At 40.0% G+C, this 24,749-nt stretch overlaps 1 protein-coding gene across 1 annotated transcript; it reads left to right on the top strand.

The window, feature by feature from the left end:
• Positions 1-21,884: 21,884 nt before the first annotated feature.
• LOC118666816 (bone morphogenetic protein 15-like) lies at positions 21,885-23,071 on the top strand. The gene is given in 2 exon segments (XM_036329129.1): positions 21,885-22,667; positions 22,670-23,071. Coding segments are annotated over 2 exon segments (1,185 nt in total).
• The last annotated feature ends 1,678 nt before the right edge of the window (positions 23,072-24,749 follow it).

The raw sequence follows: 24,749 nt of genomic DNA, 5'->3' as shown, positions 1-24,749 counted from the left end.
TGTAAATCTGCCTAATGACAGATCCCTGACACACTCTCCTTATCTATGCAATACTTCAGTAGGATGTGCCTAGTTTGTCTGAATTGCTTTGGTAATTAAACCTGAATCTATGAATTTCTGGCACATGGTTGTCTACAACATGTCAAGTAAAAAGTATGAAGGTCTGAACATACAATGGAGATATTTTTAAATAAAAATAACCCTCATTCAAAAAATAATGACAACATGTGTCACTTTGAAATTTCACTTTATAATCTGAGCTAGAGCCTAAAATGCAAGGTAAGATGTAGGGAGATATACTGGTGGTCATGCACTGTTTTCTATGTGACTATAAAATATTTTTCTTTAAATTTATTAGTAAGGCTTAATCTCGATTTTATATCTGATTTCATGACCCTTATTTCACTTTGTGTTCTATCCATACTAATAAATATGAATTATTTCACTGAAAACTCTGTAGACACTAAGTGAACACAGTGTTTAATCTTGTGCTCTAAAATATGGAAATTATTTAATGACCCAAACAGGTTAGGCTGGCATTGTATAATGGTATAACATTATAATATACTAGAGGACTGGTGCACAAAAATTTGTGCACTCGGGGGGTGGGGAAGTCCCTCAGCCTGGCCTGTGCCCTCTCGTAGTCTGGGACCCCTCAGGGGATGTCCACCTGCTGCCTTAGGCCCACTCCTTGGGGGATCAGGCCTAAGCTGGCAGTCAGACATCCCTCTGGCAGCCCAGGAGCCCTCAGGGGATGTCCACTTGCCAGCAGGGAGCAGACCTAAGCTGCAGTCGGACATCCTTAGTGCTGCTGAGGAGGCGGGAGAGGTCCCTGCCAATACCGCTGTGCTGGCAGCCAGCAGCCTGGCTTGTGGCTGAACAGAGCTCCCCCTGCGGGAGTGCACTGACCACCAGGGTGGCAGCTCCTGCATTGAGCGTCTGCCCCCTGGTGGTCAGTGTGTGTCATAGTGACCAGTCATTCCCAGTCGTTCTGCTGTTAGGGTCAATTTGCATATCACCCTTTTATTATATATTACCCTTTTATTATATAGGATAAAGGCCTGGTGCACAGGTGGGGGCCGGCTGGTTTGCCCTGAAAGTTGTCCCAGATCAGGGTGGGGGTCCTACTTGGGTGCCTGGCCAGCCTGGGTGAGGGGATGATGGCTGTTTGCAAGCTGGTTAAGACCCCCAGTTGGGGCACTCACCCCATGGGGGTATGGCCAGCCTGGGTGAGGGGCTGAGTACTGTTTTCAAGCTGGCCACACCCCCTTCAGGGTGGAAGTCCCCACTGGGATGCCTGGCCAGCCTGGGTGAGGGGCTGATGGCTGTTTTCAGGCTGGCCACACCGCTGGCTGGACACAGGTATCTGGGATTTATTTATCTTCTATAATTGAAACTTTGTAGCCTTGATCAGAGCTCAGGGCTGGCAGGACAAGTGGGAAGCTTGGCTTCCTCCATCACCAGGGCAGCTCAAGCCTCCTGCTTTCTCCAGCTCCGTGGCCGCCGCCATCTTTGTGATGGAGTGATGGTTAATTTGCATATTACTCTTTTATTAGATAGGATGATATTTCATATAAGACTATGTTTTTTAATAACTTGAAAAGTTGCATGTTATATTTACATATACAAACATGCACCCAGAAGTATTACCAATTATACACTTAGAAAAAATATATATATATTTAAAGGAAATGCAGAAATGTTTAAAATACTTTTTAGCTTCTTCACTATTTTCTATTATTTAAAAATATAAATCAGCTACCTAAACAAATTAAAACCATCTGCTTTGAATATGTGCTAGCAAAGAGTTAAGTATGCATATGCGAATGCAAAATAGTTATAACCTAAGGAAAGGGTCTATTTCAGCCATCTTAGAATATCTAGAGGTGATTATCTGACATATTGTTATCAGACAGGGACCTGCAAGGAGCAGGTCTGCCTCAGGCTTGCCTGTGGTGTGTAGGTTCTTGACTTTGTGTAGGAAAGATTTCACAATCTGAGTCCAGGTGATTTTGAGAGTGCATTTATTAAAGCTGGAGATAGTGAAACAAAGGAAGAACTTAGAGTAGAAGATGCAACAGTAGAGAGCCTAGGTCAGGGGTGGGCAAACTTTTTGACTCGAGGGCCACAATGGGTTCTTAAACTGGACCGGAGGGCCGGAACAAAAGCATGGATGGAGTGTTTGTGTGAACTAATATAAATTCAAAGTAAGCATCATTACATAAAAGGGTACGGTCTTTTTTTTTTTAGTTTTATTCATTTCAAACGGGCTGGATCCTGCCCGGGGGCCGTAGTTTGCCCACGGCTGGCCTAGGTGGTGCTCTGCTGTGGCCCTAGAAACATTATAGGAAAGAAGGGAGCCTGGCAGGGACACTGAAAGCTCACTGGGAAGTCAGAGAAAAGGGGGCCTTGGAGACAGGATCAGGGGGTGAGATCTGGTCGAACTTCCACTGCCCACTGTCCTTCCAGTTGCAAGTCTCCTGGTGACCCTTACAGCAGTAGTTCTCAACCTATGGGTCGCGACCCTTTGGGGGTCAAATGACCCTTTCACAGGGGTCGCCTAAGACCATCAGAAAACACATATATAACTACATATTGTTTTTGTGATTAATAACTATGTTTTAATTTGTTCAATTCGTAACAATGTAAATATATCCTGCATATCAGATATTTACTTTATGATTCATAACAGTTGCAAAATGACAGTTATGAAGTAGCAACGAAAATAATTTTATGGTTGGGGGTCATCACAACATGAGGAACTGTATTAAAGGGTCACGGCATTAGGAAGGTTGAGAATCACTGCCCTTAGAGTTTAGGAAGAAATAAAAAGTTCATGGCCAGGAAGGGGCATGGGCATGCTCCAGAGTGAGATTTTCATCTTCTTGGTTTTCTTTTTTCCCCTGTGGGCGAGGATCTTAAGGGAGGGATTCAGTAGAATATCTATCAGCTTTCCAGATGCATTTTTAATATGAAGATGTATCAAACTGAGCAGAGAGGGGAGTTTTTATTATTCTTTGGTCTGCTTTACTTTTTATGTTGGCTCTGTCTGTATTTAATGGGGTTTCTGTTATTTGTTCCCCTGACTTTAAAACTGGAACAAACAGTGTTCGTGCTGCCGGTCGCTACCAGAGTCGATAAGTAGAGACGAGGTTGAATCTTTGAGGTGCTTTTATTCAGAGGCGGGTGATCTGGGAGAGCGGCAGGTATGGTACCCTGAAAGACCTCTCTGGCATTTCGTCTCAAGCCAGCCATTATCTAGGGTTAGAGGATGGGAAAGAACCTAAAACTACCTGAGTTCTCCAGGTCTGTTTTCTATAATTGTCCTCATAGAGCTTAGCCCCCAGACATTCAGATGTGTCCTGTCCTTGACCTGCTCTCAAGGTATATCTTCTTTCTGAGTGGTGGAGCCATCCGAACTTCCAGGTCAGTTATCTTTATGACTCTGTTTTACTTCTTACAACAAGTCCTCCACAGTTCCCCAAGGTCTGTAAGAGAAAATTCTTATCTGTGGTTAGTACAGTGAATAGCTATTAATCAACTGTGATTCTATTCCTATTGCTTACCCTTCCCCTATCAACATCATCTGCCCTTGGGTTTAATGGCACAAATGGCATTAATTGTGTCTTTTCCCAAACCAGGGTGCTTTAAGCTATACATATTCTCTGGTTAGGGAGGGAGGTATAAACCATTTGATCTCAAGGGCCCTTGGTTGGGGAAGATAAGGTCTTGCGATTCATCAGCTGGCAGTAAGTTGTTAAATAATGTTTGGCCTTGTTTAATTTTCTTGTCTCAATTTCCCCATTCCACTATCCTAGGAATTTTCCTAGCTTCTTGCTATCCCACCACAATATTAGCTGGCCTCTGGTATCTTAGGTTGCTCATTAATTGCTCATTTTATTAAAAATTCCCCAATGGCATATATTTGAATGGAGGAATCCCTAACTCTTGCATTTAAGGGCAGGTCAAAGAACCAGTGGTATTAATAGCGGCCATATCATTTGACCTAAGTATTCTTGTCCTGTCAATACAAATCTGAGTTTAAGGTGATTTAATATAGCCAATCACTTCTTGAAAGATAAACTGAAGTGATTGGCTTCATATATATATATATATATATATATATATATATATATATATATATATATATATATATTAAGTTTATTTGAGCAAAAGTCAGTCGGGGACATGCAGGGCCAAACCCCAAGTGGTAAGGAAGACTCCACCTGCAGGAGCTCAGGGAGAGACTTTTGAAGACAAAGGACAAGCAAGATAAGGAAATAATTGATTGGCTATAAATTAAAGCCTAGTTTATTATTTGTGATTGGTTGTCCTGAGGTTTCAATTTTATAATCCTAAGGCATTTACTGGCTTAGATTTTGGTTTGCTTAGGGAGGCCATCATGACATTAGAGCTACAACAGGCTGTTAACACAAAAACATTCAAACCTGTAAAGAATTTTTGTGAGTTTATTTGAGCCAAACTGTCGACAATTGCCAGGAAGTAGAATCTCAACAGACTGGGAGTTTGGGATAATGCTCCAGAGAATGGTGGTTTCTTACCTTGTTTTAGACATTCTGAAGGAGGAGATGTAAGTGGGTTACATGAAATCTATTGGTGTTAGGATAAGGAGTCGGGAGAATGCAAAGCTAGGAGATGGGGAACCTCTGGGATTGGATAAAAAGTAAAATGATAGACACATACTTTTTTTACTTAGGTGGGTGCAGGATAGTTAACAGTCAACAATTAACATGATAACAGACCCTCAAGCCTCAGAGGGAAGGGGCCGGGGTAAGAGATCAACCAATATATGTATGCATATAAGCATAACCAATGGATACAAATTGTAGGGGTGTGAGGTTCTGTGCTGGGGGGGCGGGGTGATGGGAGCAGGCAGGGAGAGGTCAATGGGGCAAAAAGGAGATATTTGTAATACTTTCAACAATAAAGAATTTAAAAAAATAACAATGAAGGAATTTATGGTCTCTATCCTGGTGCCCAGATGCATTTGACTGTGCCCCGAGGGGTCTGGAAAAAAGGAAAGTGACAAGTTACACTGACATTTCACAAGGATGTTATTTTAGATGCAAAAAGTCAATAGGCTCAGTTAAGGTCAAGATTAACCTTTATCAGGGAAGACACTGGTCTAGGACATGACTACCCACTGTGTTTAGTTGAAGTGTTAATTTCAGACCATCCTTTGTGATTACTTTAGGTCTTTGAGTTTGCAAAACCACCATGCAGGCCTTCCCTGAGCTAGTCAGGTTAGCATGTGGCCTTTTTTCTTTTTCGTCCAGTCTAATGGTGTCCTTGTATAATAAATGTAACACACTTCACCCTAACGTCTAGACCCAGCAGCTCTACGGGTGTTCAAAAAGCTAGCTTTCTTTAGAAGATAGCAAGTGAATTGCAGAGTACAAAGTACAACTTTTCTTTAAAGTATCTTTTCTGGTCTTTCTATATTTTGGCCTTTATATTATGGCTGCTCTCCTGACCACTTTAATAATCTGATAGGACATTTCCTACTCCTCTGCTTTAAATCCTTATTATTGCTCTGACCTCACTTTTAGTTCATCTTTTACTAACTGTTTCAAAACTAGTTTACATTAATTTGAAATAAAAAATAAACCAAACTAAAAAATACAAACAGGAAAAAATGATAGTTTAAGAGTTTTAAAGTATATTGAATAAAATAATAACTGCCCTTAAAATGTGTGTAATACATGCTAAATGATTTAAGATTTAAGTATTATTAACAAAAATGTTTAGAAGATTCATTCTTATGTTTGAGTCACAGACTCTGTTATATGATGGAAGCTCTAATATTCTCCCCAAAAATGCATAATTAAGATTTTCACATGACTTTTTTTAAAAAAAAATCTACAACTATGGAGTCATAGTTTCACATTTGGTTCATAAATCAACAATTACAATCTTCAGACATGAAAGAATATAGATTAATAAATATCCAATATTGGGGTGGAATATTGGGATAATAATGTTGAAATATATCTCATTAGAAAGTGCAATGCTGGTTACACCTAACACTATATATTATTTACATGCATCCATGTGCACAGTGAGGTTAAGAGGGTGACAAGAATCAGCTTAGTAAACCAAAAATAAATAAATAAATAAATAAATGAATAAATAAATAAATGCTAGTCAATTCCCCCCCACCACCACCACCACCACCACATAATGTATAGACAATTGTGAATTTACTGACCACTGTGTTTTAGGGCATTTTTACTTTACAATTTCAGATATTTTACTACTCATACTAAATAGCCTCCAAAGGGCACTTGTCATTGAATAATGCATAATAGTAAGAAAAGCAAATGTATTTGATCTTCAGTACATTATTTAATATGATCTGTATAATGTGTTATCTGAAAGTTCTACTGTTTTACAAGATATAAAAAAGTTAGGAAAATTCCTGGGCAAGTGGAATGGGGAAACTGAGATATGAAAATTAAACAAGGCCAAACAGTTGGGGTATCTTGCAGCCAGCTTATGAAACCCAAGTCCTTATCTTCCCAAAACAAGGACACTTGAGGGAAAATGGCTTATACCCTCCTCCCTCACCAGAGAATACATAGCTCACATCACCTGGCCTGGGAAAATAGAGAACAAAGACCCAGTTAATGCCATCTGTGCCAGCTAAACCCAGGGACAGATGAAATCTATGGCATAAATAACAAAAAAACAAACACCCAAAGCATTTGAATGGCATCACTTGATGGGGAAGTGTTAGGCAGGATTGATAGATGCTAGGGCAGGAGGAGAGGAAGGGGAAGGGGGATGAGTTTATTTCACCCACTGAACAAAGAAGTCAGCAGTCTGGGGACTTGCAAAAATAAAATAGCCAGATATTCTCATAAATTCTTGAAAAAGGGGCAGTAAGATAAAAGGGGTAGCTTGAAATCTATTCTATGCAGCAAGGGAACCTTGGAACCAATGGGGGGAAAAGTATAAACTCTTAAACCCTCATTGGGCAGAGCACTCAGACTAGCTGAGTTGACCACTTGTGCTTTGTGCCAAGTGCATTCATAATAAATTTGTTTGCTTTGTTCCCTTAATAAATGTGCTTGCTTTGCTTCAACGCTACTTTCTCTCACTAATCTGAATTATTTCTCATGAGCATGACGAGAGCCAAGGAGGGGAGAGCCCCCTCCCACATGGGCAACTTTCTGGTAACATAAAGAAGTGATACTAAATATATTTTCTATTTGAAAAAACAAGTAAGAACTTTTTAGTTTTCTATTTATCAAATAAGGAAAATGAGTAATGTCTCTAAGTTGACTCTAAGTTGTCTCCCCCATATTATTCCTTATATTATATGAGAAAGCATACTTTTCTACTCTTCCATAAAATTAATACATAGAATATAAAGTATGATATTTCACCAAGGGCTACCACTTTATATTCAGTTTATTTAATAGACTAGAGGCCCAGTGCATGAAATTCGTGCACTGGTAGGGTCCCTAGGCCTGGCAGGCTATCAGGGCCAATCGAGGCCTTCTGGCTGCTGGCCAGGGCCTTCCTTCAATGGCTGCCGGCTGCCGGCTGGGGCCTTCCTTAGTTCTGTGCCGCCCCCTGGTGGTCATCACATGTCATAGCGAGTGATCGGTCTCCCAGTCAAACTCCTGTTGGGACAATTTGCACATTAGGCTTTTATATATAAAGATTCTAATATATGTAGGGAAGAAACCTTAATGTATAAACATAACCAAAAAAAACCCACATTATTTACTGTATTGTCTAAATCCAATGATATAATTGGGCTTCATTTTCCTTTGAAAATACACTTAATAAATACAGAGGCAACTTAGCATTTTTCCCATTCCCATTTAGTGCAATATTTGGGAAGATTTCATCTAATTGAACACATGTTGGAACAAATTTAATAAAAGTGTTCTTGTAAATGCTTCAGTGGCTAGATGGGAGACAAACTAGGCAAGCAGTGAAGTGAACATAATTCTGGTTGGGCTCTCCAGGCTAAGAAGTCATTTGCAAGATGTTTTGACTGCTGAGAATGTCAGCCATAATCAATCTTAGAGCTAGAAGAAGGCTGCAAATGGGTTAGGTAATGTTCAAATTCACTGGAAGATGACTAGTCATAATAAAAAGTAAGATATGACTCTATTGTCTAGAAATAATTTTGAGAACATTTAGGTTCACAAATGGTAAATTTCTACCTTATTTGAGAAAAGTAGTCAATGTAGTTATGTAATACATTCATCACCTTCCAGATCTGTGTGTCTCACCTTACATCTTTCAGCTTTGGGTAAGAACACATATTCTATAGATGCACACTTCAATACAAACTATTCTGATTCTTAATAGAAATATAAAAATGATAGACAAGTCTTTGCAAACTTCTTTGCTATAAAACTCTTTTTAACACTTAAGTTGTTTCTCTATTATTGTTTAATTCAAATGTTTGTTTAATCAGATCATTTCCTGGAAGTTACAAAATTAATATGTCCACCTTTTGAAGGTACATCAGAGCAAACACAACAGAATCTGCCTGCTTCACTGAGTAAATTACCAGGTGTACCGGTTAATAATGCAGATTTTATAATCAAAGAAAACATGATAATTTCAAGAGAAACATCAAAAGTGCTTTATTCAAAGTAATGGCCATTGCTAGCTATTCATATCCCCCATTTATCAGGTAACTTGTGGGTACTGTCCCAACAGAACTTTTCTTGTTTTGAGGCAAACCATTCAGAGAGCCAATTTTCCACTTCTTCGTAAGTTTTGAAGTGCTGCTCAGAAAGTGTGTGTGCCATTGATAGGAACAAGTGGTAATCTGAAGGAGCAAGGTCTGGTGAATACGGCAGGTGGGTTAATACTTCCCAGGCAAGATCTTTTAACATGTCTTTAACTGGTTTTGAAGTGTGTGATGGTGCGTTATCATGAAGCAAAATTACTTTGCCGTGTCTTCTGGCCCATTCTGGTCGTTTTATGATCAAAGCATGGTTCAAATTGATGAGTTGTTGTTGGTAGCGATCAGTATTAATGGTTTCACCTGGTTTTAGAAGCTCATAATACACCATACCCACCTGATCCCACCAAACGCAAAGCTTTATCTTCTTTCCAAAGCAATTTGGCCTTGCAGTCGATGTTGATGGTTGACCTGGATCAACCCCATATTTTGTGCATTTGGGATTCTTAAAATAAATTCACTTTTCATTGCCAGTCACAATTCTATTCAAAAATGACTTTCTTTCATGTGGTTGAAGCAACATTTTACTGATGACTTTTCTGTTTTCCATTTGTCTTTTGTTCAGTTGATGTGGCACCCATTTTCCTTCCTTTAAAATCTTTCCCATTGCTTGTAAACAATCGGAAATTATTTGCTGAACAACATTTAATCTTTTTGCAAGTTGTTTTTGAGTTTGACACGCATCTTCATCCAATAATGCTTGTAATTGTTGGTCTTCAAACTTTTTCAGTTGACCTGGATGTTCTTTGTCTTTCACATCAAAATCATTACTTTTTAAGCATTTAAACCAGCATTCACAAGTATCTTGAGATGGAGTATGTTCACCATAAACTTCCCGAAGTATACGATAACTTTCAGCAGCACTTTTATTCAAAATAAAGTAATGAATTAAAAGTTCCCACAAATGCTCTTTTTTTGGCATGAAATTTGATATTTTTTAAGTGTAAAAATATCTATGATGTTAACACCTTCAGCAAATTTGACATATGAAGTTTTGAAGCTTGCTGTCAATACAACAAAATAGCACATATATCAAATCTCATATATATCAACATATGTGTAACTCCATCTATTGAAAAAAATCTGCATTATTAACTGGTACAGCAGTTATAGAGTGCTTTTGTTGCATATTTAAGAGCAGAGGTGAAGAGGTTGTATTCTGGGAGGTGGCAGGATGTATAGTGTTTATGGGGTCTATATATTCAGGAGTTGGGAATATTTGCAAATCTCATATATATCAACATATGTGTAACTCCATCTATTGAAAAAATCCACATTATTAATGGGTATACCTGGTACATTTAAAATATAAATAAGCTCATGAAAGATTTAGTTTTATTGAGTTCAAACATTTTAAATCCCTACATCTGTACTTGAGTAAAAGACAGTAATACTTTTAGAATATTAGAGAAATAATTTTTTAATTTAGAAATTAATTTTATCATCTGTTTTAAAGAATTTTGTCTGCACCCTCTTTGCCCAATTTATAGAGACTTTACCTAACACTCAATATTAATTAAATCCATATACATTGCATAAGTGCTTAGTTGAAAATCCTATTGGGAATTGGGGGTTCAAAGTAACATTTAATCCTGGTCAATAAGCAGATGAGAGCATAGCTGTGGACTAACATTTCAGCTCATAGCTACAGTATAGTGAGTGATGAATTCAGATTGATCATATCTACAATGATAAAAGCATAATATGCTAATTAGATGAGAAACTTGAAACAATTCAGTGAAAGTTTCTGTCCACAACATACTATCTGTAAAATGGGTTAAAAAAAACCCACAAAATTTATAATTAATTGATAACAATACTTGTGAAAAAAAACTGGGTAAACTACAGTGTAACTTAAAATGAATTTATTCCTTTTGCCTACTGACTTAATTGATTCAGAGAAAAAAATAATAACTGAGTTGCCCTCTAATCAAGGATACTCCTTTATACAACAAATACAGAAAACCATTTTTTGTGCTGTAAGATATACCAGAAAGTACTGAATTCTGATGTCATGAAGACCTTATTTCAGGTTGTGTTTCCAATATTAACTAGTTGTGTGCTGTTGACAATTATTCTAATGCATTCTAATTCCCAGTTTATTCATTGGTAAAATTAGAATAATAATAAATTACATTAAGTTCTTAAGATTAAATTGAATAACATACAAAATACTCCCATTGCCCTAGGCAGTTTGGCACAATGGATAGAGTATTGGCCTGAGGACCGAAGGGTCCTGGGTTTAATTCTGGTCAAGGGCACATACTTCGGTTGCAGGCTCCTCCCTGGCCTGGACCCTCACCAGGCTTGTGCAGGAAGCAACCAATTGATGTGTTTTTCTCACATCAGTGTTTCTCTCTGTCTTTCCCTCTCTTTTCCACTCCCTATAAAAATCAATAGAAAAATATCCTTGGGTGAGGCTTAAAAAACATTAAAAAATTTAAAAAAAAATAAAAATACCCCCATAATACACTTTTGTTTCATAAGCATAACTTACTCTATTGTTTGGCTTAGCAATCTTGAGCACAGTGTTTTAAACAGTAAGTATGAAAGCATCAGTGTGATTATATGGAGAATTTAAATGTAGTACAATGGATTAATAACCAAGATTATTTTTATCCTGCCTGCAAAACTGAATAACTAAAAATATCATTGGCCCATTAAAGAGCAGGCCCTTAATAACTGATTACATATTTTTAGAGAATATTTTATGTGTCTGTTTCATAAGAATTTCTATTTTTCAAGTTTATACTTTAACTTTCTTTTTTCCATTTAAGGTTTAGCAACATATCAATGCAGCTGAATATGAATTTTTGACAACTGCATTTTTACAAACAGAATATTTCTACCCAAGGAGAGAAGAGAGAAAAATTAATTTTAGAATTTTATTATTGCTGTGGGATACAGAAACACATTACTATGGCTATGGGATTCCATGATGAATTACTGCAAGAGTTGATTGAAAAAGAATATGTGAATAAACCTGGCAGCATGATGGTTTTAGGAAAGAAAGTATTAAAGTGATTTCCTATATGACCTGGTTATTTAATTTCATTGTTATTTTTATCAGTTATAAGGTATTAGCATACAAAAAGTAATGAAATGCATTATGAAAATATTAAGGCAAAAATTTCTTTTTTAATTTTAACACTTCATGAAGTGCTCACTAATAAAAATGAACATTAATGTAAAAATTAAATTAATCCTTAAGATCAGTTACTGTGGTCTGAGCTTTTTGATATTTCGATTAAATAAAAGCTATATTTCTTTCCTCTTTTCTCAGACAATATTAACAGTTTATGGAAATATACACATTAATAACTAGTAAAATATGTATTTTTAAAGCACCATGTATGAGAAAAAAATAATTAGTATTTTCTCTAAAAAATGTTTGCTAATTTTATTTTTCAAGTATTTCTTGAAACTATGTCTTTATTCTGTTACTCTCATTCACTCTACACCATTTGCCAATGTTGAACATTCAGCATTCTTGAAATTTCTGTCTGCTTTCTCCCCTAATGCTGTACTTTTCTTATTTTTCCTATATTTGTGATTATGTATCACAGTTTTCTTCATGAGTAGATATTCCACTATAATATTTCTTTAGAAAAAATATGTCCCACAATGACAACATCATTTTCTTGTCATCTGTCTCTTACAGTTTTATTGTTTAATACATACTTACTATGGTTCCTTGGATAATCATTTTTAATTCTCTATTTTAATAATCATAAGTATAATCATTTGCCTACATATAAGAAATATGTTTTGATTATAGAGTTATTATGTTTTTATATTTCTAATTTAAACTCAAAATTTTTACAAAATATATCCATTGCTTAGCCTTAATATTTACTAAACCTATTTTATAAAATCAATGCATTGGTAATTTGGTAATTTTTGAAATTTTCTAATTGAGTTTCTAGATAAAAACTACACTTTTAAAGATTTAAGTTCTGTTGCTCATTAGGCAGCCAGTTCATTATTTTGTTCTTTTATCATTACAATTTCCTTCTTCCGCCCAGCTGTCCTGGCTCAGTTGTTGAGCATCACCCTATGAACCAGGGCACATGCCCAGGTTGTAGGCTCTATCCCCAGTGTGGGGCATACAGGAGGCAGTCAATCAATGATTCTCTCTCAGTATTAATGTTTCTATCTCTCTCTCCCTCTCCCTTCCTCTCTGAAATTAACAAAAATATATAAAAATAAAGGGTTCTTCTTCTAGTCTATTTTACTATAGTGTGTCTAGTAATATCATATTACTTCTTATATTATTAGTTTTCAAGCTTCATTCTTTTAAATGTAATTCTCTAAATGCCCTAAGCATTGCGTATCCTAGGTTTCAGTGTGAATTTGGTGTAACACCCAGATATTCTTCTTCAGTCTGATTGTTTTGCAGGCTAAACTGTAAGGTATACATAAGGAACTCATGCTTAAAAACTCACTAAGGTATTCTGATATACAGAGAAGGTTAAAAACTAATGCTAAAAAATAGCAAAAATTAGATAAAAGTTTAACATTTATTAATAACTAGGGGCCCAGTACATGAATTCGTGCATCTTGAAAGGAACTGTGGGCCGTAAGGCTGCGGTGGTCACAGGGGCAGGTCTCAGCTCATCCTTCACACCCCTGCCCAGCTGCTTCCACCAGGACCCCTGTCCCCTGTCTGCCGGCAGCCCCACTACCACCACCGCTGCTCCCAAGCACTGACAGCACCAGCCCCACTTGCAACTGCTGATGGCACGGAGTGATTAGGGCCGGCGCCAGCAGTGGGTGTGAGCAGGGCTGGCACCGTCAAGGGGGTGGGGGGGGGGAACAGCAGCTGCTGCCCCAATCGCCCCTCAGGAGCAGGGGGAGGTGGAGAAGCCCTCTGGGGGGATCGGAGCCAGTAGCCGCCACTTGCACCCGCTGACAGCGCCGAGCAATTAGGACTGGCGCCAAGGGTGCCAGCAGCAGGTATGAGAGGGACCATCACTGGCAGTGGGTGCAAGCGGGGCCAGTGCCGGCAGCAGGTGCAAGCACCCAGCAGGACTGCGGCATGCCGGAGCAAAGAATTTTCAGTAACCACTGGAGGCTCGCCCTGATGACAGCGGCCAGCACCCTGACTTGGTCTGGTGCCCCTGCTCACCTGCTCCACCATCCCACCACTGCCGATGCCTGGTCTGTGCACCCCCTGATGGTCAACACACATCATAGGGACCAGTTGTTCCGCCATTCAGTCTATTCACATATTAGGGTTTTTTATATATAGATTAACATTTTTACCATTTGTTATTTAACATTGCTGATGTTCAGTAAGTTAACCTGCAAAATTAGGTCTTTGGGTTTGTAATCTGTCAGTCTCATCAAGTCTAGCATTTGAGTCAGATTCCAACATAAAACATTTACAAAATACAAGATAGGATCATTGAAGAAGGGTTTATTTATAAGCTATTTATGGAGGTGCAAGTATATGTTGGGAATTATCAGGTGCTGGCAGTTGACCTGTTACCTGGGCTTAAAAGAAAAAAATAATAATAATCAGCCACGCTGCACCAGATAATATAATTTGGTGACTTTAAGGTTATTTTGCAGCAAGGAATTTAAAATAGAAAGGAAGCCAGAGGTCATCTCCTTTGATATAATCTGAATAGGAGTACTTCTGGGGGAAAATGAAAGCTATGGAATGCAGTGTACCTGAGGGAATACTGTGGTGCTGCTATGGGTCTGATCTATGTATTCATTTTTGCTTGCAAATATCGAAGGCTGTGTCTCTAGTTATCTTATTTGTTCTATCTATAAATCGCCACTAACTTCATAATATCTTATAGAGATTTCTAAAGTCTCTGTCATGTGGATGACACATTTTCAGAAGTGACATTGACTTCTGTGTCTATTGTTGTTTTTCTATATTCTTTGTCTCCCCCTTCTGAAATATCTAATCTAATAAAAGACAAACATGCAAATTGCCCGTACCTTTGCTATGCCTTAAGCCATGCCCACCATCCAATCAGAGTGACTATATGCAAACTAACCCAACCAAGATGGCAGCTGGCAGCCACAGAGCTGAAGTGAGCAGAAGGCTTGGTTGCTCCAGTGATGGAGGAAGCCAAGCTTCCCGGTCGGCTCTGAGCTCCACTGAAGGCAACAAAGTTTCAATTATAGAAGTTAAATAAATCCCAGAATAAAAAAGAAAATGAAAAAAGGGAGAGGCTGGGAGCTTCCGTTGCCGGGAGGCTTGGCCAGCCTGAAAATGGCCCACAGCTCCTCACCAAGACTGGCCAGGCACCCCAGTGGGGACCCCCCACCCTAAAGGGGATGTAGCCAGCCTGCAAACAGCCATCAGCCCCTCACTCAGGCTGGCCAGGCACCCCAGTGGGGACCCCCACCCTGAAGAGGGTGTGACCAGCCTGCAAACACCCATCAGCCCCTCACCCAGGCTGGCCAGGCACCCCAGTGGGACCCACACCCTGATCTGGGACATCCTTCAGGTCAAACCAGCCGGCCCCCACCCGTGCACCAGGACTCTATCCTATATAATAAAAGGGTAATATTCAAACTGACCATAACAGCAGAAAAACTGGGAATGACTGGTCACTATGACACACACTGACCACCAGGGGGCAGACAATCAATGCAGGAGCTGCCCACTGGTGGTCAGTGCGCTCCTACAGGGGGAGCTCTGCTCAGCCACAAGCCAGGCTGATGGCTGCCTATACAGCGGTGGTGGTGGGAGCCTCTCCTGCCTCCTCAGCAGCACTAAGGATGTCTGACTGCAGCTTAGGCCTGCTCCCCGCTGGCAAGTGAACATCCCCTGAGGGCTCCTGGGCTGCCAGAGTGATGTCTGACTGCCAGCTTAGGCCCAATCCCCCAGGGAGCAGGCCTAAACCAGCAAGTGGTCATCCCCCAAAGGGTCTCAGACTACGAGATGGCACAGGCCAGGCTGAGGAACACCACCCAGTTTTTGTGCACCGGGCCTCTAGTTATCTTTATAAAAATAGTAAATTAGCCCATAAAATTAAACATTATTAATAAGCAGTATGATTTAGGATGAGTTAAAATTGTAAAGATGATATTCCAGTAAAAACAACTCTGTGTCATAGAAACAAAGTTACAATGATTTGAGTTCAGGGTTTGTCATTATATTCACTGCTGTTGTTAAACCCTTGTAGGTACATAACATGCGTTATGTATGCTGTGTCGTTTCTCAATTTAATGGTGTCAAAGTACTAAAAACGAAAACTTCATTAATAGTTAAATTAACTATTCTACATTTTGCCTGGATATTAAGGTATGGCAATCCAAGAAAAAAAACTAAACCAACAACAATTAATTGATTTCAAATAATATTGTCAGGGTAACAATTAATAGGAAAAAAACTCAAGAATTAAGTTATTTTGTGGCTTAAACATAAAATATTAAGTATTTGGTATTAACAAAGAAATATTACTAATAAAATGCATTTAATTTTTTTCAAACACACCGAGAGTACTCCAAATCCAATGTGAAAGCACAGGGAACAGAAGACAGGGATTGAGTAGACTTCTTTCAGCTAGCTGCAGGTTCTCAAAGTGCTGAGTTCTTTTCATGGAAAAGTATCACTTTACATAAAATTTACTAGATGTGGAAACTTTCTTCAGAATTTTTTCTCCTCTACAGTACACCTTTTTCCTAAGAAATCATGAAACTTTCCTCATTCCTTAATTCTTACTTCATGTGTGAGATTGGTAGTATAACTTCAAACTATTTGCTTTTATATATTTGTGAAGGTAAGAAGTGCTTATTTGATATGCACTTTTTGAAAAATTATATTTGGATAATTTTTGATAGACATACATTTTACTTACTTGGCCTAATGATATAATCAGAAACTTTAAAAATCTGTGTTCCTGGAACCAACACTTAATGGTATAAAAAAGGGAAAAAGTGTGAGTGGCAGTTGAAGACCAACAGCACAGTAAGGTACCATCGGACAATTTGCTAACCAAGACAGAACACATTGTGGAAAATCTGGTAAGATTTGAAATTACAGTCTTACTATGACAAAGTTTAGATTTGGAACTTTTATTTGTTATTTTTTTCAACAATCTCAAATGCTCTGCAATGATAATTTTTAGTCTTGGAAAAGGCTGTTAAGCAATTTCATGATATAGTTGATGAAGATATTGTTGTCAGATTTGGAAAATTAAAGGCAAATGAATCAAACATACATATGAGTCAGGAACAAGTAGCACTGTTTCCTCCTCTGTACACATATAACATCTCCATAGAGTTTTAAGGCATTGCCTTCCCTGTTATGTTGCGGAGTATTAGTTAAGAAGTCTTCCCTGTTAGGCTGTATATAACTATCATATGCTCTAGGCTAGGGTGTTACATTTCATTTTCCCATTAAAAAAAAACATTCATTCACATTCATTCATTTTGTAAACTGGTTTTTACATTTCTTTAAAAAAAATTTCCAAACCTAAGAGGATGCTCCAATGTTATCTAATTCATGTTATTCATTTCAGTATTAAATATTTTGTATTATGGCAAGATTTTCAATCATGCATTCTCAATTATTTATAATTCTATGTGCAAACCAAGCAATTTAAAAGTCAAACATAGAAACTATTCTCTAATATTGATTATCAAATTGAGATGAATTTGCTAAAATGTTTCATTTTATAAATATTCATGTAATTTATTACCATGTACAATGTAAATATCTAACTCTTGTTAACCCAGAAAATTACTTTGTCTATTTTACAGTACTCAACATTGATGTTTTTCTTGCATACTGTTGAGAGGCAATTCTTAATGGAGTGCTCTACTCCTTATACCAACCCTTTTTCAGAATTACCTTTTCAAGCATCTGTCTGTGAGTGTTCATGTATGCATGTGTGTGCATGTGTGTGTCTCTATGTGTGGTGTCCACACTGGCTGTATTTTCCTCCTGCTGTTACATTGGCTTAAAAGATAATGAGAAGTTTTTATTAGGGATGAAGAAACAACTATTAATATTGTCGTGGTCTTATCTCTGCAGATCACTTTCATAAAATCCTTAATCATTAAGAAAAAAGACAGTAAAAGACTAAGTCCCTATTTCAAGATGAGATGGTTGGGATCAATGCACTGAGTGTATTCTGCCTGTCTCCTTTATACCTGGCTTTTTAATACCTCCCTAGAGAATAGAGAGATGAGATATATTCAGATATCTAGGATATTAACAGAAGAGAAATTTCCATTGTATCCTCTGTTTGCTAGATCATGAGGATCAGGGTTTTGGAGATTTTTTAATGGAAAAAATGTGAGACCTTGGGACTAGTGCGTAATGGAATTATGGAAGACTTAATGTTTTTAATTGGTTTTCTTCATCACTGCCCTGCCTATGGGAAAAATAACGTATGAATAAAAATCTGTGGTGTCAAGTATATTTTAATATAAATGGTCACATAGAGGATATATTAGAAAGTATGGAAATAAATAGTGTTTACCTAGAACAACTATGCCTATACATGGACTTAGGTTGAATCGAAAATAAATTATCCCCAAAGGGCAAAGTTTCAATTTGTGTAAAAAGCAGTGACCAGGCAGAGGGGAGGGGTTCTCCAGGATACCCAGAGCCACTTACATTTGCATATCAGTCTGAGTCAGGATTCAAATAGGAGAAAGGATTTTGTAAACGATGTTATTGTTTCTTGTCTTAGTTTTCTTCAGGTGTCAATACCACCTTCTTCTACTACTTTGCTTCACTGGAAGGAGGGAACCACTTCACCCGCAGCCTGTTCTTTGACCAAAGGCTCATAACCAAGCCTTATTTATTGAGTGAAAATGTCCAACCTACAATCTTGAGACGAGTTAATGCCGTTTTATTTTTAGAAGAAATTTTTTATATTTAAAAAAAAAATAAGTTTCATGTTTGTCATTCTCTTTACCAAAACCATGGTGAAACAATATAGCTGACCCAGATAGACGTGTTAAAATACAGTTTTTATTTTCAGCAGATTCAGAGGCCTGCTCGCTGTGTCTTACACTTGCCAGGCACACCCTCTGACCTCAGGCTTTGTACTTGCACTTCACTCTCTCCGGGATGCTCTTTCCCAAGTCACCTGCTTGGTTTATATTCTAACTTCACATTCTGTGAAACTGAGTCACAAATAATTAGATTAATCTAATTATAGGTGAATGACCTATTTCCATATCATATATCTTAATTTTAATGATATAATGATGTATATTTATTTGACAGTTACTCCTAATTTACAGCATGAGGCACAACATAACTGCTTTACAAATATCGTATTGTTTAATCCTTAAAACAATATAAAATGACGATATTATTATTATTATTATCCACATTTTTAGAAAGGGACCTATATTAGAGAGATTACTGAACCTCGTGAGAATATACAAGTATTTAGCATAGCATTAGGGTTGGAACAAAGGGGGTGAGGCTCATGACTATCATGTTAAAACTACTTCACTGGTTCTGAGGGATGGAATTTTAAATGGCTAGCTTGCCTAATAACTGGACTATTGTCAATAACTTATGTTACCTTACCTGTTCCATTCTTTGGCTTCAAACCTGCAAAAACCAGCTCCGTCCAACATGGCGTCTAATTTCCCCTGGGCAACCCCTGGCTGTATTATTCCTGGGGGTGGGCAGTCTTCCTTCTTGGCAGCTCCTGCAGCTTCTATGGATGGCAGCTGCTCTGCCACATCCTCTATCTCAAAACAAACAAAAATCAACGTAGTTAAGTTTAACTTTTACATTAACTCAGTTTCATTTAATTAAGAGGCCTACTTCTGAAGAGTAAATCCAGATTTACTTTATGTCTTAATAAAACTATTCAATGAACCTGTCTTTGAGAACTAAAAGGAAAAAATGTAGCACTTCAAAAGAAAAAGATATAAAGTGTTGCTAAAAATATTTTAAATCCTGTTCATTTGAAAAGTCTTTAAAGAAACTATAAGTGTTAAGAGCCGTGTGCTATATATAGCACACTATTGGACACACTGTGGTTGCCAATGTTTAAAATACAGTGTCTTCATAGTATTATAGGTGACTAGTAGCCCAGTGCATGAAATTCGTGCACTGGGGTGGGGGGGGCGTCCTCAGTCTGGCCTTCACCCTCTCCAATCTGAGACCCCTCAGGGAATGTCCAACTGCCTGTTTGTGCCCACACTTTTAACAGATAACAGCTCCATTGTTGTTTCTTTCTTATGCTTAAAACCATTGGAATTAGTAGGTAATCAAAGTGTGTATACATTTTGGGGAGAAACCCTGTATATCTCTAGTCAGCAGTGAAAGAAACCAACAGCAGATTTGGAACCCCCAGACAGGGAACCTCGCTCACTCCCCACATGTCTCCCACTTCGCTTTCCACCTTCATGGGCAGCAGGAAAATCAACGTTTTCTCTCATTAATTCAGAAAAGCACGTCCTGTCACCCGCTGCCCGGCAGGAGTGCTCTAGGCACCAAGCAAGCGAGGCTCAGTCAGGGCAGCCTTCGCTCATGGGTGCTGGCACCCAAAGTGCACATTCCTCCTCTACAGTCGCCCCAACTATCCCACTGTTTCACTGAGAGGACGGAATTCCTCTCCACCCCGGGTTCTTGATCTTGAATGCTGACCGAAGGCACCTCAGCGATGGCCGCCTGCGCCCACCAGGTGTGTCTGTCTGCACCTGCTCCTGCCTCAGCACCTGCGTTAACCCCCCAGAGGTGATCTCATAGCTGCACTGACCTCCGTGGGAACAGGGCATCACCACTCCGCCCTCTCACTGTCATCTCACAGGCGCCCACCCTCAGCACCCAGGACACCCAGACACTCTCCAAAGGATGTGAGCGCATCAGAGGGGACGTGTGCACATCCTGTGGGGGTGTTAGGCATGCTGGGGTTGATGGAAGTGTGGGGGGAACTTGTGCACGCCTAGGTCTGTGACTGCTGCTGGCACAAGGGTGACAGTATGCTGGGGGATGTTCGCACGCAAGGCAGGGAGGAGAGAATGTGCAAGGCCTGTGGCTTTGCAGATCCGCAAACCCCCGTGGTGCAGCCAGGAGGACATCAGTCTGGCCCGCCACGGTGGCTGTCCCTGCGATCCTGCACCTTCTGGGCCAGGAGGTGGGACTTGCGCAGCCACTCCTAGGAGCTGATGGCCTACAGGCACTACTTCAGCTCAGCCTGCAGGCTCCACTTGGCGTGCTCACAGCTGCCACTGCAGCCATGTGGGGAGTACAACCCACCCTCCTCTGGCCTGTACTCCCCTGTCCAGAGGCTCTCTGCGCTGCTACCTGCCCAGAGTGACTGGAGTTGGGCGGGAGCCAGGCATCCTGCCCTGCCCAACCCCGGTTGCTCCGCCCCTGTGCACACTGCTGCCCTGCCCTGCTGGGTTCCTAATCAGGGTCCCAGTCCCTTTGGTAGCCTCCGCGCTGCCGCCCCTCCCAGCAGGGTCATGGATCCGGTCCCGGACCGCGGACAGCCTCGGGTGCTGCAGCCCTCCTGGCAGGGTCACCGATCTGGGTCCCGGGTCTGCAGGCAGCCTGGCGGGCTGCTGCCCGGCCTCCAGTATGCAAATTAGCCGCCATCTTGTTGACAGTTAATTTGCATATCGCACTGATTAGCCAATGGAAAGTGTAGCGAAGGTATGGTTAATTATCCTATTTGTCTATTATTAGATAGGATATTGAATTTTTCTTTTAATATTTGGATTATATCATTAAGTTTTCAGTGACCATACATCACTGGTTTACTCTTGAAATATTCAAACAATATGCATTTTAGGTATATTCCTTATTATTCATAGAAATATTAGATGAATCCTGGCTGCTTTTTTTCATCCTAGTGGATAAGGTAAGGGAGCAGGTCCTGGAATGGACTTCTTTTAAATCACCTCAGCCTCTGAATAAGGGCTATCTAGTTACCAGCCCTGGAGAGCAGGAGGGGCATGCTGCCTTGTCCCACCTGTTTTTATTAGTTTTGATGCAAAGAGGCTAAGTTAGGAGACCTCATTTGGTCCAGAAGATCCTCTCAGAAGAAGCAACATAGGACCTACCTGCCTTCATTTTTTTCTTGCCCTCTCCTTTGTGCTTGTGGAGCCAGGATGCAGTTACCTCTGTGACAGGAAAGAGACAGAGTGATATCCTTTGGGCTTGGGCTGGAATATGTTGTTGAACACCAAGCCTTTCAAGATGGTCCTCCTCAGCAGCTTTAGAATTCTTCTTCTCTGGGGACTGGTGCTTTTTACAGAACACAGAGTCCAAATGGGAACGGTAGGGCAGCACTCTACTGGCCCCCTGGCTGAAGCCCCTACCTTGCCCCTGATTCAGGAGCTGCTAGAAAAAGCACCTGGCAAGCAGCAGAGGAAGCCACAGGTCCTAGGGCATCCCATGCAGTACATGCTGGAGTTGTACCAGCGCTCAGCTGATGTGCATGGGCACCCTAGAGAGAACCGCACGATTGGGGCCACCATGGTGAGGCTGGTGAGGCCCTTGGCCAATGTAGCAAGGCCGCTCAGAGGCCCCCGGCACATACAGACCCTGGACTTTCCTTTGAAACCAAACCAGGTAGCCTACCAACTAGTCAGAGCCACTGTGGTTTACCGCCATCAACTCCACCTAGCTGGCTTCCACCTCTCCTGCCATGTGGAACCCTGGGTCCAGAAAAGCCCAACCAACGGCTTTCCTTCCTCAGGAAGAGGTTCCTCAAAACCTTCCCTACTATCTGAAGCTTGGACAGAGATGGATATCACACAACAAGTTCAGCAAAGACTCTGGAATCACAAGAGGCACCGGATTCTACGACTGCGCTTCATGTGTCAGCATCAAAAAGGTAGTGAGGGTCATGAGCTCCTGTGGCAGGGCACTTCACCTTTGGACACTGCCTTCTTGTTACTCTATTTCAATGACACTCATAAAAGTGTTCAGAAGGCCAAACTTCTACCCGGAGGCCTGGAGGAATTTATGGAAAGGACTCTTCTCTTCTCTTGCGGAGGGCACGGCAAGCAGGCAGTATCGCATCTGAGATTCCTGGCCCCTCCCAGAAACATGATGGGCCTGAAAGTAACCAGTGTTCCCTCCACCATTTCCAAGTCAGTTTCCATCAGCTGGGCTGGGATCACTGGATCATTGCTCCCAATCTCTATACCCCAAACTACTGTAAGGGTGCCTGCCCTCGGGTACTACACTATGGTCTCAATTCTCCCAATCACGCCATCATCCAGAACCTTGTCAATGAGCTGGTGAACCAGAGTGTCCCTCGGCCCTCATGTGTCCCTTATAAGTACGCTCCCATTAGCATCCTTATGGTTGAGGCTAATGGGAATATCTTGTACAAGGAGTATGAGGATATGATTGCCCAGGCCTGCACATGTAGGTGATAGCACAGATACAGGTAGCTCAAGTTTCCCGAGAAATTGGAGTAGGGTTTAAAATAAAGAGACAAATGTCAGTGTTAAAGCTGCAGTGATCCTCTAGCTAATCTATGGGTTCTATTCCTTGCCTTAAGTGTTGTTACATCAGTCTCCTTCCCTGTTTATAATCTCACGTTATAAAAACAGTTCTGATACCAAACATCAGTATGTTTTGACCACTAGTCAGAGCCCTTAATGCTTGAGTAAGATGTTCCTTTGGATATGTCCTCTCTATTTTCTTGTCTTTTCATGGTGACTTTGTTAAAAAGGTCACCAGTCCATTATGGGTACAATTTTGGGCATTGTCCCACCAAGACATGGGAAAGGTGGCATCTGCCTAGTGTACATCTTCTGAGGCTCTCTAGATTTGGGGTGAAGAAAGCAAACTGATTTTTTTATACTCTTCCTTGCCTCCTATATTCTAGAAACTAGTAACTAATCAGAAAGACTGCCTGCCTCTGTGCTTGGATTGCCATCTAAATCTAAACTATTTTTTCCCAGATATATTAGAAAACTTGTAGGCAATAACCTCCACAAAAATCTTTTAAGGGAAACAAAGGGCTTTTCCTACATTATCAGGGCTTTTTCTCTCAGCCTCTGGACCTGGGAAAAGTATCTGAGTTTCCTTCCTGTCCTTGGGTGAGGAGAACAGCCTTCAATAAGATCACTGGGGAAATATGGAGCTGTCTGAGACAGAATCATTTCAAAACCACCCACATCTATGGTGAAGAGAAAGAGGGGAAGAGCTGTCATTACTCATTAGGATTATGTAGAGGGGAGTCATTTTAACCTTTCTAGGTAAGACTAGATTTCACAGGTTATTGTCTTTATGTAACACTTAACCCCTTGTTAATAACTCCATATAGAAAGCTCTCTGGTGTCTGAGAGGCTAGGAATTGGCCTAGTTGTGGGGGTAGAGACTGCAGTTAGGAAGATTAAAGGTCTGTGGGGAAAGGATGCATCATGTTGAGGCCTGGGTCTGACTTCATTCTGGGCTTGCCTGTTTGTGCAAGTTCAGTTTGCCTCTGGGCATGGGTCTCTGGGGGAGATGGGCTTGCTGCCTTGGGAGGCATGGAGCTCTACCTTGGACTGCAGGATGCTTTCAGTGTAACTCTTTTCGACTCCTGTGCTGTATTGAAGTGATGGGAACTGGGCTGTTACAAATAAATGATCTTGTTGTTAAAATATATATATATATATTAGATGAATCCTAAATATTCCAAAAAACAAATTAAAAGATATTTAGTCTGTTAGGAATAAGAAAATCCATAGTTATTATTCTGGATGTTACATCTATTGTACTATGATACTATTGACATTCTTCTGAAAAATAAATGCATGGGCGTTTTCACATACAGAATAATGGACAGAGTTGGTTTAAAATTGGAAGTATTCTTTTTTCTGGCCTTGTCCATATTTACTGCTGGTCATGAGATAGAAACCTAAGTCATGAATAAGAATTAACAGAATACACCGAGAATAAATTTAGTGCCGCCAAATCAGAGGTGCGTATGGTAACTGCTTACCATTTGTTTGTTTCCACCTTGTGCATTTTGACTGGCTCCAAATTAGTGTTCTCACTCTGTCCCTGGTTTACAGGATATGCGTTTGCCACCACGCTGGGGATATTCTTTTGCTTCTTTCC

This window comes from Myotis myotis, unplaced genomic scaffold, assembly GCF_014108235.1.
Source record: "Myotis myotis isolate mMyoMyo1 unplaced genomic scaffold, mMyoMyo1.p scaffold_m19_p_12, whole genome shotgun sequence".
Lineage (NCBI taxonomy): Eukaryota > Metazoa > Chordata > Mammalia > Chiroptera > Vespertilionidae > Myotis > Myotis myotis.
This window is presented reverse-complemented; position numbering and strand designations above follow the sequence as displayed.